The sequence below is a fragment of the Amblyomma mixtum genome, chromosome 6 (genome assembly GCF_055824585.1).
Source record: "Amblyomma mixtum isolate Tamu chromosome 6, ASM5582458v1, whole genome shotgun sequence".
NCBI classification, from domain to species: domain Eukaryota; kingdom Metazoa; phylum Arthropoda; class Arachnida; order Ixodida; family Ixodidae; genus Amblyomma; species Amblyomma mixtum.
Window position 1 is genome coordinate 153162663 of NC_143017.1, and position 16676 is coordinate 153179338.

At 46.0% G+C, this 16676-nt stretch overlaps 1 protein-coding gene across 1 annotated transcript; it reads right to left on the reverse strand.

Annotated features, from left to right (window-relative positions):
• Positions 1-125: 125 nt before the first annotated feature.
• LOC149340816 (putative serine carboxypeptidase CPVL) lies at positions 126-14658 on the reverse strand. The gene is made up of 6 exons (XM_089551189.1): positions 14585-14658; positions 11884-11941; positions 10330-10560; positions 6560-6890; positions 1739-2256; positions 126-407 (listed from the first exon to the last, which is right to left on the reverse strand). The coding sequence occupies exons 1-6, from the start codon at positions 14656-14658 to the stop codon at positions 126-128; spliced, it is 1494 nt and encodes a 497-aa protein (XP_089407315.1).
• Positions 14659-16676: the final 2018 nt, after the last annotated feature.

Consider the following 16676-nt stretch of genomic DNA (forward strand, 5'->3'; position numbering starts at 1 on the left):
AATCACGATTAGGCTCATTCTCGTGGCAAAAACTTTTCAGAGAGCTAATCACAATCAGAACCTTTCTTTTGCGAGGAGGCCCTTTTATTTGTGTTCTGGGAATGAGTTGGGGTAAACCCTGCCTTCTAATACACAAACGAGACGTCGTTGAGAAATCTGGTGATCATTTCGTAGGCTGCTTCTGGCTGGTCGTAGGGCAGGATGTGACCCCCGTTCCGGACGAGAACCATTGTGAAGTTATTGGCTTGCTTAGCGTAGCCGAGCACCTTGTCACCATCCATCGAACGCCAAATCTGCTGCGTTACACTGGCGTACTCCTCGGCCCCAGACCATTGCAGCAAAGACATGAAGGACTCAGTCGCAGTGTACGGGACGGAGATATCCAGCTGACCGCTGTAGTGGAGTGCCTTTGCGAAAAGAGAATAAAACGTGGGGTCCGAGCAAGAAATAACATTTAACTGTTTTTAGTGCAACAACTCTGTACCCGTAACGACATTTAAAAAGTTTCCGGGGAATGGGTTTGCATCACAGAGTGCAGTACCCAACATAGGAGCTGTAGTAATCAACTTGGCACTTCAGAGTTTTGAAGTAGTGGGGAGGCAACTCTGCTCGTACTCAAAAAATCTGAAGCTCTAAAGGTTTCACACGACCATATTTGAAACAGCGCAAGGACGGGACACACTAAGGAGACATCGAGAGCGCTGGCTAACAACTGGTTTCATTCGAAGAAGCTCAGGAACATATATAGGTTTGACTGGCTAAGAGCAACAAAATAGTATACATATTTACACTTAATTTACAGTTCTTTTGTTGCTCTTTGTGGCTTACCTTTGAGATCTTGTTAGCAGCCGAGCTGTGCACTGCCGTTCCCTCTGTCGTGCCGCGCTGTGCACCTTTTGGAATTATTTTGCTGCTCTTAGCTTGTCAAGCCTATATATTTTCCTGAGCTTCTTGGGATAAAACCAGTTGATAGTCAGCGCTCGTGATATTCCCTTACTATGTCCCGTTCTTGCGCTGTTTCATATATGATCGGTGACCAACAAACCCAATTCACAAGACTTTTGCAGTTTCATACTAGCCTAGCCGCTGTAGAGAGGCTCGAAAAGAAACTCAGTGGAGTGAGACCAGATTTATAAGCGATTTCCCGGGCGACAACCCAGTCACGCCGGGAAGACAGGCAGTGTCATAGGCTCCATCTTGAGCCGGTTGTTCTACTTCATTGATCGAATAACGAACATGCGCTCCTTTGCCGACTTACGGCTAAAGGTTTACGTCAATCCTACTGTGATGCAGGACCACAGGGCGCCGTCCCGATACTGAACCACCGACTGCTGTTAACGTTTCCAGAATTTCGACACACGGGCAGAGGAGGTGAAATGCTGGACGTTGGCCCTGACATCGAAAATAAATTTAGAAAATTACTTCGCCGCGAAAATGGCGCTTGAATTTTATTCTGTCGAGCAGCACCGTACTGAAGAACAGCGCACCGGAAAACGCAGAGACACGATACAGAAAGACGCAGACAATCGCAGTGTCGCATTCCTGTGTTTCAGGCGCGCTGTTATTCATTATGGCTGAGTAACTAGCCCAACTGAGCAAATACCGTTCCTTTTTGAAAATATGAAGCTACATGAAACTTTCATTATACTCATCGGAGTGCAATATTCCCAGTGACCGGACAGTCAAAAAGCCTCTGTTGAGCGCTTTGAGCTACAAACAGCGACGTGTCGAGATTTACCTTGTAGTTATCCAAAACGAGTGCGAACTCCTCTCTGACCGACTTCATAAGGTCGGCTGCCAAGTGAAGTTTCACGGAGGATTCGTTTTCGCCGAACTGGACTCCTCCCACGTGGATGGCATGGCGTACAGCAGCGGTCTGCACCAACTTCTCGTAACGAGTGTGCGACTCAGGTTTTGTGGTGATTAGGTAATTGTAGGAATAAGTGTAGCCTGTGACGTTTTCAAAGTACGTAGGCCCTCCGAGGACGGTGCCGAGTAACAGATCTGTCATGAGCGAGCCGGCCTCCAGATAGCGCTCCTCACGGATCATTTCCGCTACCAGATCACAGTTTTTCTGCATGTATGTTGCTTGGCGTCGGTCCATGAGGCCGATATCGTACAGGTAATGCCCATAAACGGCCATGTTCTCCGGGTCAATCATGCCATTGCCAATTGAGATGCCTTTGAGGTTGATCGGTGCCCGCAACTCTCCTCTGGACTTGTGCAAAGCGGCGCCAATGGCAGGGACGTATTTACCTGCGGATAGAACAACGTATCAAATAATTCAGTTGCCTCAGGAGGGGGTGGGGGAAATAGCTTGACACCCCGCTTGCCTGATGCATACAGGCGAGCCTCACCTGATTAGGTATAGAAGTGAAATAAATGTACAAACGTGCAACGAACAAAACTATGCGGCTCCTTGTCGGTACCCATCTCTAAAGACTCTTATTGATTGCTTTACTCACGCACAGGCTGAGAGTGGTTATATAATGAAGCTCTACGCTCGATAGGTACATTCTTCTATTCTAATGTAAACCTTGTCGTTTCATATTCATCAGCTGTTGTTCCTGTTGATGTGTAGAAAGTGACAAAAAGATAAAACAGCGAGACGGTGGAATGGTCAGAAGCGACGGCGAAGCAGGATCCTAGTTGCGTATCAAAAAGGTATGGGTTCGAATCTTATTCAGACCTGCAAAACTTCGGACGGACTTCCCCAAGTCTGCACTTTTTCTTTTCAGGTGGTATTAATCATGGTACCTTTTCAGTAGCTTTCTGCGAGCCATCCTGAAGTGGCGACCGGTGCCAGTTTGCGCAGAAGGGGCCACGTGCCGCTTTTCTATTCTACGAAGAATGGGAGATTGGGCTCTGGGGACGAGACCGCTTGGTTGAGTTTGGTTTCAGTACAAGCCTTGCAGAGAAGCTGACATGCAGATTTCTCCAAGTTGTCAGTTAAGAGCTGTTCTTTATTTTCATTCACATCCTATATCTTTCCAGACGTTGTCGATCTCACAATAGCCAGTTGCTCACAGTCGGCAGATAGCCATACTTTGGTTTGAAAATTGAAGGGCAGTGACTTTTTACATTGTCTTTAGCCCTGACTTTGAGTGCTTATTATCATTTGTTTCATTCGGGGCGCAATGGTTGAGGCGGCAATAAATGGTATGGATGACACGGGCCCGTGTGCTGTGCGATGTCAGTGCACGTTAAAGAACCCCAGGTGGTCGAAATTTCTTGAGCCCTTCGTTACGGCGTCCCTCATAGCCTGAGTTGCTTCGGGACGTTAAACCCCAATAAACCAAACACTTTCCACTCGCCGAGGGCACAATAATCTGCAAACCCATTACTCGCCTGAGGAACACTCCAGGAACAATCCCATTTTGCTAATTATGTGCATCCGCATTCCGAAGACATGAAGGGCAACTAAAGAAGGACCTTGAAGCGCTAAGAGTGTATCTCGCATTGCATACAAAGCGTGCCTATGTGAGTAAGCCGGAAGGGCTGCGTTGCTTCTTTTTTGGTGGCGAGAGGGTAGTGATCGATGCCTGCAGTCCTTCCCAAGTTCTCGCCCCCTTACTAAAAGGAGGACAAATGATGCCCATCTAGCATTTATTTCTTCGCCCTGAAGCTATGGTCTTCCTGACTGCCTGCAACACTATGAAAGCTTTGTCCTCCTTCATTCCCGAAACCCCGCTCTTACCCTCGCGTATATTTTCTCGTTTTAAGTAGTTTCAGCACTGAAAAACTGCGACTGTAAATACCAGGACAATCAAGGTGGTAAAGGCTACCAGGATGAAGGGCTGCTCTTTTATCTGGTGGGGATTAGCGGTTACCAGTTGTCGTAAACGTAAATCAGGAATTCCAGGTGAGTGTTAATGCACACAAAAAGAAGACAAACATTTTGGCCCACTGCTTTGCTTTTTCCTTCGGCACATTCAGTGAGTACAAATAATTGCAGAGCCATGCAAGCTTTTCTAAAAAGCCATCTGTTGGGTTGAGGATTGACCCTCTTAACCCGAAGTTCTAGTTTCATACCTCATAGCCTACTTGCAGCATCGCGACGCTAAACTCCGCATATCACATACTACACTTTCTTTTTGGAGGGAGGGTTTGAAATCACTTTTGCCTCTGTTTTCACCCCTTGCGATACTCTTTGAGAAGCTATATTAGGGCGCGTCGTCATGCGAAGTTCCACTCGGCAATATCCTGCTCTAACTTGTCTTTCCCCTTTGCGACATCTATTTAAATATTTTCTTCAGCTCTTGTAGCAGTAAGAACATCGGCTTTTGCAGTGAGCGCTCAGTGTTGGATGTCGCTGTCGAAAGTTTCAACGGAACAAAAAATTGAAGATAAGTTGTGTTTTTAGACTCGCTGGGAACAGTCGCATTTTTTCACTGAATAGCGGGACAAGGCGCTGAGTTATTATTTGTGCCGAAGGAGTACAACGTGCTGCACCCTTTCGTGTCTTGTCATCATAAAAAGTGCGACGCGCTGACTGAAAAGATGTATGACGGCAAAGTGGCTCAACTGAAGGCGTTAGTCGGAAAACAGCAGTACTTTTTCCAAAAGCCTGAAAAAATAGCGGCAGAAAGGTAATAGCAGGCTTTATTATTTGCCATGTAATTTTGAAATCTACAAAGCCTTTCACTGATGTGTTGTGTGTGAAAAACTGCTTGCTTGAAGCCGCAGGCGCTGTCTGTCGCTGCGTGAAGATGTAAGTAAAAAAAAAAAAAGCCTTTCACCCAGTACTGGTGCAGAGTGAATTATTGAGATGAGCTACGACATTGAAAATGCCTACATGAAGCAATGTCGGGGCTTCTCAGTTCTTTGGCAGTCACGAAAGCACTGACATTACAGATATCACCCTGTGGGTTCATTAGGCACATGGACAAAGATCTCAACCTGACAGCACTACTGGGCTTGGTCCAAATGAAAGCCACCGCTACAGGAGCGGACATCATTTCATTACTTGATGGAGTTGTTGAACGTCCCGGCTTTCAGTGGGAGCTGAAGGTGTGTGTAGCCACCGACGGTGCGCGCCATCAATAGTTCTCATAAGCTCTCTCATAAGACGTTTGTAAACTCAGCTTGCGGGGCTAGGGGTAACCGAACAATTTATAGCGGCGTCCTACGTCTTGCACCATGAACTATGGAACAGAACATTGGATATGAAATCTGGCATGCACATTGAGTTTGGCGCAGTGAATTTGATTCATTCAAGACTGCATTTCACGTCTCGGTTACAAGAGGTAGATTGCAATCATAGGGAGATCCATACCGCACAGACGTGGGCTGACTGAGCCGCGGAAAAGTGTCGAAGAAATGTTTTTACCTCACAGAAGCAATCCGCAGCTACTTGCCGGATAAAAATGAGCCAGTAGCTGAGCTGTCTATTCAGAAATGACTTCGTTTTTTTGCATTTTCTTACAGACATATGTGATCGCCTGAACATCTTGAAAGCAAAAGTTTGGGGAAAACAAATGATCTTGAAGTAAATGAGCGCATACATTTGTTCATATCGGGTCAAATTACAACTGTGGGCGCGCCAGATAAGAGCGAATAAGTTGGACACCATTTTAGCTATCAAGTCTCGAGAGGGCACGTTGCCCAAGAACCTTACGATAATTTCATTGATAAACTCCACATTCTCGGGAAAGCATCTGAAATACTATTTCCATACATCCGTAGCCTCTCGAAAGAGTTCGAAATTTTCTCTTTACACTTTGCGAATCGCCGGTGTTGAACCCGAATTATCAGTGGAGGTCACTGAACTTTAAGCCAGTACCGCATTACGACAGGATTTTGAAGAAATGGGTGCAGCGGAGTTTTTTTTGGATGAGACAATTTTCCTAAATTTGCGGCACCAAGCTGCAAGAATCACTGCCATGTTAGGGAGTGTGCGAGAACTTACTCTCTTTACTGAAAGTACTTAAAGCGAGCAAATCTTCTCTGCGTTCAAGTATGACAGACGACTACTTCAGAGCCCCTATGTCAACCATCTCCGCACAAGACCTAACACCGGAAATTGCTTCCCTTGTCGCTGCTAAGCTTTGTCTAATCTCAAGCCAGCTGCATGCTTAGAATGAAGGTTCATTCGTGTTGTTAAAAAATAAAACCTCTTCTTGATCAGACCAATATCTTCTTCACAGACGCACAAAACAATCATCACTATCAGTGAACCCCTCCTCCCTCCCCACTTCTCCCCCTCTTTCCTGTTATTTTCCGGCTCTTAGACCGCGGGAGACGAAATTTTCTCGATGCGGCCCGCATAGCGATATGAGTTCGAGACCCTTGGCGTACAGCATGGGCACATTCTGGGTAACGCGTCTTTCCACTCCGAGTAAATCTCTCAGGAAATAAAATTTAACTCTTTCTTCTCCTACATGCGATACTGTATACGTTGTCACCGATTTTAATGCAGACAGCACCGGATTTTTGTTTTTGTTTATCGCTTTCAGTTTGAGGAGGTCAGGCAAACGCTACCTTGGAATAATATTTGTCTGTAGGAAACAGAACGTCTCTCATTAGAGCTGCGTATAATCATCTTAAGGATAGTTCTCACCCCCGTAAGATTCCCCGGCCAGGTAGAAATCGTTAGAGCAATAACAGTCGAAGAGGGTGAAGAATTGCTGCATAAACTCCAGCATGTCCCTGCTCACGTCGGACGTGTTGCGGGCGTAGCCGTCCTCACTCTGCGTGAAGCTGAAGCCGGCGCCTACGGGGTTGTCTACGTAGAGAACCGATATGCTGCGTGTCCACGTGACTGGGCGTAGCTGCGCCGCATAGTTATCGTCCACGTAGTAAGGGCCATGCTCCACGAACAGGCCAAGAAGTGAGGACGTACCCGGTCCTCCCTGGAGCCACAGCATTACCGGCGCCCCTTTGGGGTTTTCCTTTGGAAAAAAAGAAAGCCAGCACGAAAGCCGCGGAACACATATCTTAGCCATAATTACTGGCGAAATGTATAAAGGACTTCAATCAATCAATCAATCAATCAATCAATCAATCAATCAATCAATCAATCAATCAATCAATCAATCAATCAATCAATCAATCAATCAATCAATCAATCAATCAATCAATCAATCAATCAATCAATCAATCAATCAATCAATCAATCAATCAATCAATCAATCAATCAATCAATCAATCAATCAATCAATCAATCAATCAATCAATCAATCAATCAATCAATCAATCAATCAATCAATCAATCAATCAATCAATCAATCAATCAATCAATCAATCAATCAATCAATCAATCAATCAATCAATCAATCAATCAATCCCTGAAGGTCCAGTCAGTACCGGAAGGGTTAAAAAATTGCAGCGGTCGACAAAGCCGCATACACAGAAACTCGATAGCATGCTTTCAGGAATTTTCTTCGACGTTGACTATTGAGAACAGCCAGCGGCAGCTGGGTCTTTATTTACGCAGTTCACGTTTCCAGCGTTTTTAATTGACTTCAACGACGTTATTACGCATAATTTAGGCATTAATTATTGCCTATTTCAAGAAGTTGAAAACTGTGGCATTGTAGATAAAATGCAAGCAGGAGTACAAATTCGTTGAGCAGTTGTGAAGAAGAGGCGAGGGAAATGGATTTTTTGACGATGTTAAGCGACCAAGAGACTAGTACCACTTCGAAGTAGGATTCTAATGTAAACGCATATGTGCTTAGCGCACATTTGAGGCTATTCAGGCTTTTTGAAGACTGCACTGGAAGGGGCATATTTTGTCGCAAAGCTGTATGCGACGCCAAGACGCTTGACGTCTGTGCTGGAATGGTAATTTTCGCGATCAATTCAGCATTTTAGATGCGCTGGAATATTTCTTTCTACGAGTGGGAACGTGCCAGAGGAACCGTCCTGTTAAGTGCCAGCGTGTCAGTCATCACGCTCAATGGTATGCCTCAGAGGTTTGTCATCCAACGTCTAAAGTATGTTCCCACAGCAAGACCTGCATTTGCAGCTACCGCGAGAGTAACTTGTCCACCACCTCAGTAGAGGTACAAGCACGGCTGTCTGGCGTCACATGAGGATGTTTGAAAATGGAAAATACGTGTGAAGATCCTATAAAACAAAAAGAAAGATGATTTATAGAAGTGACAAAATATAAAAAATCATAAATCTTGGAAGTATAAAATGCCCGCTTGGGATTTGCAGCTAGGAGAATATCCATACCTACTCAGAAATTTTGGACAAGCGCATTTTCAACAGGAAGTTGTTTATGAACGCATTTTTGTCATGCATGATTAGATTACACTATAGCAATCCATATATCCGCAGATATCCCCTCGGCCGACTTGCGCATCTTTGCCATTAACGTTTTTGCTCTCGTCAAAAATGCTCCCATGGTTTTCTACGGCAGTCTTAACTACTCACTGCGAGCGATGGACAAACTTTAAAAGAAAGATTTTGCTACGCATCGGAAAAGTGGACCACTATCTTCAATACTTTCATAACAGTACCTTACAATATCCCACAATTGCCTCACAATTAAAATTGTTGTCCAAGAATCCCGGACTTAATCTAGCTACAGTGCTTTGATGGATGTCTTCTACATGACTGGCTTCCCCCGTTGGTGAGTACTCGTATGCTTAGAAAAAGAAAACACACGGCGACAAAAGAAAGGAGACAGCCCGTGGGCAAAGAACCGGACAACGATTTTGTGTTGGGTTTAAAATGAAAACAATTCTAGTGTACATGAAGGTTGCAGACATCCCGCCAAAGCGCAAAAGCTACTCGGAGTCCACGTGAACTCTGAGAATGTGAAGCTGTCAGCTCTGTTCCTAACAGCTCATTTTGGTGCCGTCTTGTGTTCGTCAGTTTACCGCGCATGTTCAACAAACGGTACGCACTATTAGTACAACGTTCTTAATTAGTACTATTTATAATCCGTACACCAACCCGGTTAATGTCTGAGCCGCAGAAAGTCTTGCAGTTCATACAAACGGGACATCTATGAGCAGTTTTGCCATTGGATAAACACGCACAACTTTACGCCATATCCAGCAGCCTGACCGTCTCTGGTCTGCCAGTGGCGAAGACGGTGTGTTTCAATGGAGATTTTTGAAATCTGTATTTTTCAGAAAACTAGGCAGTCCCGAGAGATTCTGCACTAACATGGCGACGTGATGAACTGCAAAATTTGACCAAATAATATTGTGACGAAGACGAAGCTGGCAGTGGCGCGGGACGGAGCGCTCGCGCTAGGCCAGCGGCCATTAAATCATCTCATAGCCATGGTTCACCACGTCTCATTCTTCGGCTGGCCGCCGCGTAACATTTGGTGTGAGGTCCTGGGGTCCCTTCATCGCCATCCTGGTCACGGAGCTTCGGCGTCCTGGGCCTGCCGTGGACGTCGGCCGTGAGTACCTGGTCAGCGCCGCACGGCCGTGCCCCAGCCCGCCCGACCTGAACCGACCTCGACGCTCACCCCAGCCCCGTCCCCCGCCCGGACCACAGTACACGACGACCCAAGACCCGACGGACCCAAGACCCCACCGACCCAAGACCCCACTGACCCAAACGTGAAGACACCGTCCCCCTGCCCCTGCCGTTCGGTGCGTCCAGAGACCTCGGCCGTCAGCTCCTGGCACCCTACGGCCCGGATGTTTCGTGGACCGGGAATCATTCTCACATCTTTCTCATCGTGGCGGCCACCACTGCACCATCTTCTACATCCTGTTCAACCCCCCCACTCAAGACCATCGCCATTTCGCCGTCTGTTCGTCACCGATCGGGACGATCGCTCGGAGGACCCGGGTAGTGTGACGAAGACGAAGCTGGCAGTGGCGCGGGACGGAGCGCTCGCGCTAGGCCAGCGGCCATTAAATCATCTCATAGCCATGGTTCACCACGTCTCATTCTTCGGCTGGCCGCCGCGTAACAATATGTGTCCTACGCCCACACAAACTGTTTACGAAGGTCTAAGAAAATTAAGGGGTTATATCGAACACTCCAAATTCCCGCGGTGATTTTGTGTGTTAGCAGCACGCGCCACGTGGTGCCAGCCGTGCAAATAAGCGTTTTTCCGGATTTATTGGGTTTATTATGCAAGAAATCCTTATCGTTCTTCAACTTAGTAGAGCACGTAGAAGCCATCCTGTTTTTCACTCAGGTTTCTCGATAAAGTTGCTCATGTTTGGGGATGCTATTTCTGATATTCGGAGATGCTATTTGTGAAATGTCATTTTTGAAGGGGAAGGTGTATTGTTTCTGGAAAGTATATTTTTTTCCTCTGCGGAAGCTTAGCATTATTCTAGCAATATCGGAGCACTGCGGTCTGTGCCTTGAAAGTTTACGGCTGTCTTCAGCGCTGGACATTACCATTGCAGGCACAAACCAGAAGAAGAGGTTGCTTCCCAGTTCCTTGTTGACGGTGATGAAACCGGAGTTACTAAGAACATCAGGGACATCGCCGAGGCGGCCAACTCTGCTCCTTTCCAGGGCTTCGTCATACTGGCCAGCTTCAATTAGAGGGGTCAAGAATAGGGGCTCTCCCTCGTCGACTTCCGAGGTTGACGTGGTACCTGTGCCGGACAGAGGGATGGAGTGTTTCTTATCCAACCATTAACTTTTCCTACACTCTTCAGAAGAGGTAGCGTAGTTTTCATCCATAATGGCGTGCTTTGTGAAAATGCATAGTGCACTTTACAGATCTGGTATATTTAGGCCTGTCGGGACAGTATACTTGGCCGAATGTACAGTCAGGCCGGAATGAAACGCGAACACGCATATGTCATACATCTCTGCTATGCAGCGAGATATTCCTTTACAACCTATTTTCGATTATGCATGTCAGTAGGCCCTTTACCCAGGCACATGAATCAGGCTAGTTGTACACTTCAGCTGAAAGTAGGCAGGTAAAATATTTTGTTTTCTTGACATGCTCTGTTCGCGTTTCATTCCGGCCTGACTGTACTCATTTAAACTTTAGGAAAGCAAACGAAGGGTCACCTGGCCGTAACTGCTAAGTTGTGAAGGCAACGCTTCTGGAGTAGTAGAGCCACGTAGAACTAGTTGTCAGTTTAGCACGAGTACTTCACCCGAAAACCATGGTTTGCTGACTAATTCAAGTTGTTTTATCTCGTGCGCCCTGCTCCAGCGCTTTACACATGCGCGACGCAGACTACAAAATTCCACGTTTTCGAAGTAGAAAATATGTGGAATACTACATTATGGTGATGCTTGGCTTAACTTATGCTGAAGCTGTGACATGCTCTGTGTGCGGTTGATTTGCACTGAGCGTGAGAGGGTTTCAAATACTATACTTCCTTGCAGGTGGTCATCTTGGCCTATGCAAAATTTACTTCCTTTTTTGCGCAGGTATAATCGCGAAACTGTCTTGAAAGTCCGGCGCACTTTTTCGCTTTGAACTTCACAGGAGGGTACAGTTGGGCAAAGGCAGGTAATGTTAGTAGTTCTTGGATACGATTGAGAGCTACAGTGCAGCATACACTAAAAAAAAAAAAACTCAACCCTTCCATTTAGTATTGAGCAGCTTGCAGGTCATGCATTCAATGTTGATTTAGGTTTGCTTGACCTACGTGCCCGTAAGGATGGATATAAGACAGTGATTGTTCTTTTTTAAGGCCACATTTAGTAAGCAGGAATATAACGCGCCATTCACACTATTGAACACGATCAAAATATGTTAACACCGTTGTTGGCAAGTTGGGACGCCTACACAACATAACGCCTAGACTCAGCTTTGTAGCACCTTTTAACGTGTTAGTATTTGTTCTAATTGCTACCATCAGTGGAAATGGGTGCATAGAAGGACGAATGCATTATTATACATTACGAATGCAGCGCTTATTAGTGAAACCCCTTTCTTGAGCTTAACTAATAAGTGCTGTTTGTTTTTCACCGCAGAGTGACAATGCTATTATCTTCGTCTCCACCTTTCTTGGTGTCATTGCTCGTTGCGTGCTGGCGCCTGCAAAACAACAAAATCAAAAATATGGATTAAGAGCTAAATGACTTCTGAACTAGTTCCGTTATTTTTAATAGCATGTACACCCGCAATGAACACAGTATTTTTGTTTAATTAAGAATAGGCTTTTGATTCATTATTTCGCGTCGATGTCAGACATGAGCACGTCCATTGCTTTAGACTCATAGAATATGGCTCAACCATTTACTAGAACGACAAGATTTGGCGTAAATTATGCTGTAGCATTATTAGGGAAGGAATAAAATTCGATCAATTTTTATCCTATTCAGTGACTCTACCTGTACCATAAGTCCTTAATAATTCACTATGGAAAGAAAAATGATAGATGTAAAGTTAAGAGATCGGAAGCGGGCGGAGTGGGTGATGGAACAAACGCGGGTTACTGACATTCTAGTCGAAATCAAGAGGAAGAAATGGGCTTGGGCAGGGCATGTAATGCGAAGGCAAGATAAACGCTGATCCTTAAAGATAACGGAGTGGATTCCAAGAGAAGGCAAGTGTGGCAGGTGCCGGCAGAAAGTTAGGTGGGTGGATGAGATTAAGAAGTTTGCGGGGATACGGTAGCCGCAGTTGGCCAAGGACAGGATTTATTGGAGAGACATGGGAGATGCCTTTGTCCTGCAGTGGGCGTAGTCAGGTTGATGATGATGATGAACAGCTTCAGTTAAGAGGGTAGATTGAAGAATGCACGTTGATAACTCAGCTGGGTGACACAGCTAGAAAAAATCGGCGACGTTCGGCACGTCGTCATAATATGTGGTGGCACCAGAATCGTGCTCTAAGCGATACATCCGTAGCCCTGACGTATTAAGCTGGTTTCTCATTAAGAGAGCGGGCGAAATAAAAGCTGTTGCTCATTCTCTTCAAACGTTGAGAGCAGCAGCGCAGCTCCTCGAGAGAGGCTGTTCATGAAGCTAACCTAGATCACATGACGACCGGTGGAGCGTTATTGAGATGCCCAGGCAACTCCCGGCCCAGCATGGCATGACACATGGCCCAACACAAAAAGATGCAAGACAAAAAACTTTTGTTTATTTGAGGACTGTGCTACTAGGCATTAGTTTAGACGAGGGTCGGCGAAAAAACAGTTAAGTTCCTGGTCGTGCTACACACATCTTCGGAGCATCGTGTGCTGCCTTCTCTGATTGGGGTGACTTAGATCTTCTGCCTCCCAATACAACACGACAGACCAGCCACTCGACATGAGCATTAATCACGCGCTCTGTAGGTGCCCCACTGGCGACGTGCTGCGCCGTACGCTGGACGAACCATGTGCCAACGTCCCGGATAGGATCTCCTTGTTCGCCGCCGTGAAAATGATTAAAGCCGCTTCGATAGAACTGACTGCCGCGAAGTGCGTCACGAATTGCTTCAGTGGGTAGGATTTATGCGCCCAAGAACGACGGAGGGTGCAGTGAACACCCACGGGGTGAGGCGCATTCGTGGCAATGTGTCATTCATGCAAAGCTGGCCGGATATGACGTTGTTTATGATAACTTGTTCCAGCGGATGATAACGCCAACATCGTAGAGTCATACACCGACGAGGCTACAGAGCGCCGTGTATAAATAGTCCCCAACTGCCAAGACTCTTATGAAGATGATGACAAGGAGGGCGACCTGGCACCGGCTGCCGTGAAGGCTTCAACCACGATTAGTTATTTCGCATCCCCAAAACTGCTTGTTAGCATCGTCTTGGCGAGGAGCACATTACCCCGTTAACGAGCCGGAAAAACGCTGTGACAGGGTCTATACTTTGAAGAAGCAGGCGCACATAAAGAACTCCTTTAAGTAATAAACAGCACTTGTGTCTGGCTTTGCATTTTTGGCTGTAATGTACGGGGGGTCCACTTACTGCGAACCTCGGATACAACGAACGCAACCTGCGTGACAGTCGGTTTAGTTATAAGAGGATTCGACTGTATTTAACTGTTGAATTTACTCTAGAAGAGGGACTGCGTCACAGTCTAAACAGGCTAGGTATAGAATGAGCGCAACTTCTTTGTAGGAGTTGAGGGCCTTTGACATTTCGTTGATTGCACTCCACCCTCTACGCTACCCGGAACCCTGCACAACGCATGGCTGCGTCAGAAAGTTGGTAGGAAAATTGGTTTTTGAGGAAAAAAAAGAGGGCAGTAAAACTCGCACCTCGGTGTAGACCTCAATTACCCCTTAAGGGAAGGGGTAAAGAGTCTGGGGAGGCGTACAATTTAAGGTGCAATGTGGTTGGATCGAATCCCTGTCGCAAGCTAGCCTCCAACTTGACTAGAACGTGTAAGCTATATGCAACGAGAAATCGTATGACACCACCCGGAACACTGTCTGGTAAATGATTGCGTCACAATTGGTATGAACGTAGTCAGCAAAAACTGGCGCCACGTTGAGGTCGGCAAGTGGGGAGTATACAGTACATAGGCGAACTACGACTATCTGAAATGGCGGTGCTTCATTTGCTGTGACGGCCGCTTGATGACGTCACCCTAATAATCATGCCATCACTGCGATTTCGTGTACTATCTGCAACTACACACACATAACATGCTGCCGGCTTTTCTCGTAGTAGAAATGCTTTCGTCGACATATTTTTCTGACTTGAGCTGGTAAGGCAAAAGTGGTGAAGACTTACCCACTTTTGTAATTTGCGCAGATGCCAGATGAAAAATTGTTGGTGAGCAGGAGAAGCAGGAGAACTGCTTGCATTCTGACAATACACGGGTGGAAAATGCGCATTAAGGGCAATTTGCGCTTGCTTTCATTTATGGCCACGCCGGATGTTCGCGTTTTGTAATAAAACAAACATCGTGAAAAATTCGTGGGGTAAAACAATGCGTCGTTGAGATCAATGACATACTCAAAGTACATCCCCATCGCAGATACAAAAGACATATGCCATAAACATTCTTTGATTTTCAATGAGTTTTCGTGACATTCTGACTGTTTTAAAGCCTCATTTTTTCCACTTGCAATTAGGGAGTGCAACAGCTTGAAAACATCAACTGCACACAGTTCAGCACTGGATGAATTTGTTAAAGAAGTGGAGCATTTTTGCACATAAACTCTAGAACTTTGTCCACAGATTCCTTGCCAGCATACTTGAATGATTTGAATATTGTACTAAGTTCTTTCATTGTTATGCACAATTGGTGTGCACATATACGTTGCTATAAACAATGTGTTTTCAGTGATATGTCTTTTCACTGTAACCTTTTTTAATGCGGAAGCATTTCTAGGCTATGTCGGCGCGGTCGTGTCACCAAAACGTGTCACCAAAACGTGTCACCAAAATATGTCGGCAAAACGTGTCTGCAAGCAGCTGTGACGTTCTCAGAAAAGTTAACATGAAACGAATGGTTGTGATCGATACAGGACGGTGTAAGGATGATGCCCAAACAAAGAAATTGTCATCAAGATCATTACGTAATTAATTATACTCAATAATTAGAGTCAAAATGTCGAAAGTGAATGTCAAAATAGCACGGACGGCAAGCAACTGCAGGAAATTGTACAAAATGAGTGAAAAATAAAAGTAAAAGTTAGAAACGAATTGAAATGTTTTTGGTGAATGAAATTTAAAGTAATCGGTTAAAACCCTTCATTGATTTGGAATAATTAATTAGAAGCAAAAGCAATAGAGAGTTGAAAGGTTTGGACTGATATATAGTAAGTTGACGGAAAAGCAATTAAGGCGTCGAATTATAACTACGAAATGGGTAATAAATCTTCGACCGATAAGGTTAAAAATCGATAATTAGTTAATTTATCAGAAGCAAAAGCACTGGGGGTGAAATGGGTTGGACGGGTAAATAGAAAACAGACGGAAAAGAAATTAAGGCGTCGAGTTTGAACCACGAAATAGGTCCCCCCCTCACGCACACACTTTTCGCTGTCTAGTCTCCGACGGTAAGAAAGCAGTTGTCTGCTCAGTGACCTCTTGCACGCGGAATTCCGGCTCGGGCGTCAGCGGGGCCCGCCGGCGACTCGGCGCGGGACGTTTCGGCGCGATAGTTTATACGTTTAGTCGCCTCCTCTGATTCGTCGGTCCCGGGCTCCGGGATGTCTGGGGACGGTGAGAGAGAGAGAGAGGGGGACACTAGGGGGGAACTGTGGAATGTGGCGGAGAGCAGTCGAGGTGGAGATCTTGGACGTGGTGGTGGGCTGGCTAACCGCGCGTGTGTGTGAAGTGTCAGCCGAGAGGAGGTGGTCGGCTCGTCGCGAAGTGTCTGGGCAACGAGTAGCGACTCCGGGGGCCCAGCATCGACAGCCCGACGCCCATCTCGGATCGGACCTCGACCACCCGAACAGATAAGCCCCCGCCACTCCTACATTTACGAACTATACCCTAAATTATTTCCTTCAGAGGTGCCTTGTATCTTTAATTCCTCTTACCTGTCGTATTTGATGCTGTGTGTCAAAGCTAAAATTTGTTCCATTTGTCCTGCGTCTATGCTGCGCTATTCTTGATGACTTGGTGAAAGTGTTGTTTCTCTTTGTTAATTAAATTATATTCACTCTCATTGCCGACTCCTGTGTCGTGCCTTCGGTCAGCAGCTGGTCAGGCATGAACCTATCGCCGGTTAGCCACTCGGTCCTGCTCAAGATCTGGCACCTTGGTGGAGGTGTTCGTCTCTTCTCTCCTAGCACGGTTAATAGAGAGTGTGTAGCCCGTTGGAGGCGTGCTCACACTTCGTGACAGACACACGACGGGGCTGCGTTCGTAG

Excerpts from the sequence above, each read along its gene's own strand:
- LOC149340816 (XM_089551189.1), bottom strand. The coding sequence starts at position 14,658 with ATGCAAGCAGTTCTCCTGCTTCTCCTGCTCACCAACAATTTTTCATCT. Across the intron at positions 10,561-11,883 it reads GAGACGAAGATAATAGCATT|AAACACTCCATCCCTCTGTC; the intron begins GTCACTCTGCGG and ends TGGTTGGATAAG. Across the intron at positions 408-1,738 it reads TCGTTTTGGATAACTACAAG|GCACTCCACTACAGCGGTCA; the intron begins GTAAATCTCGAC and ends CTTTTCGCAAAG.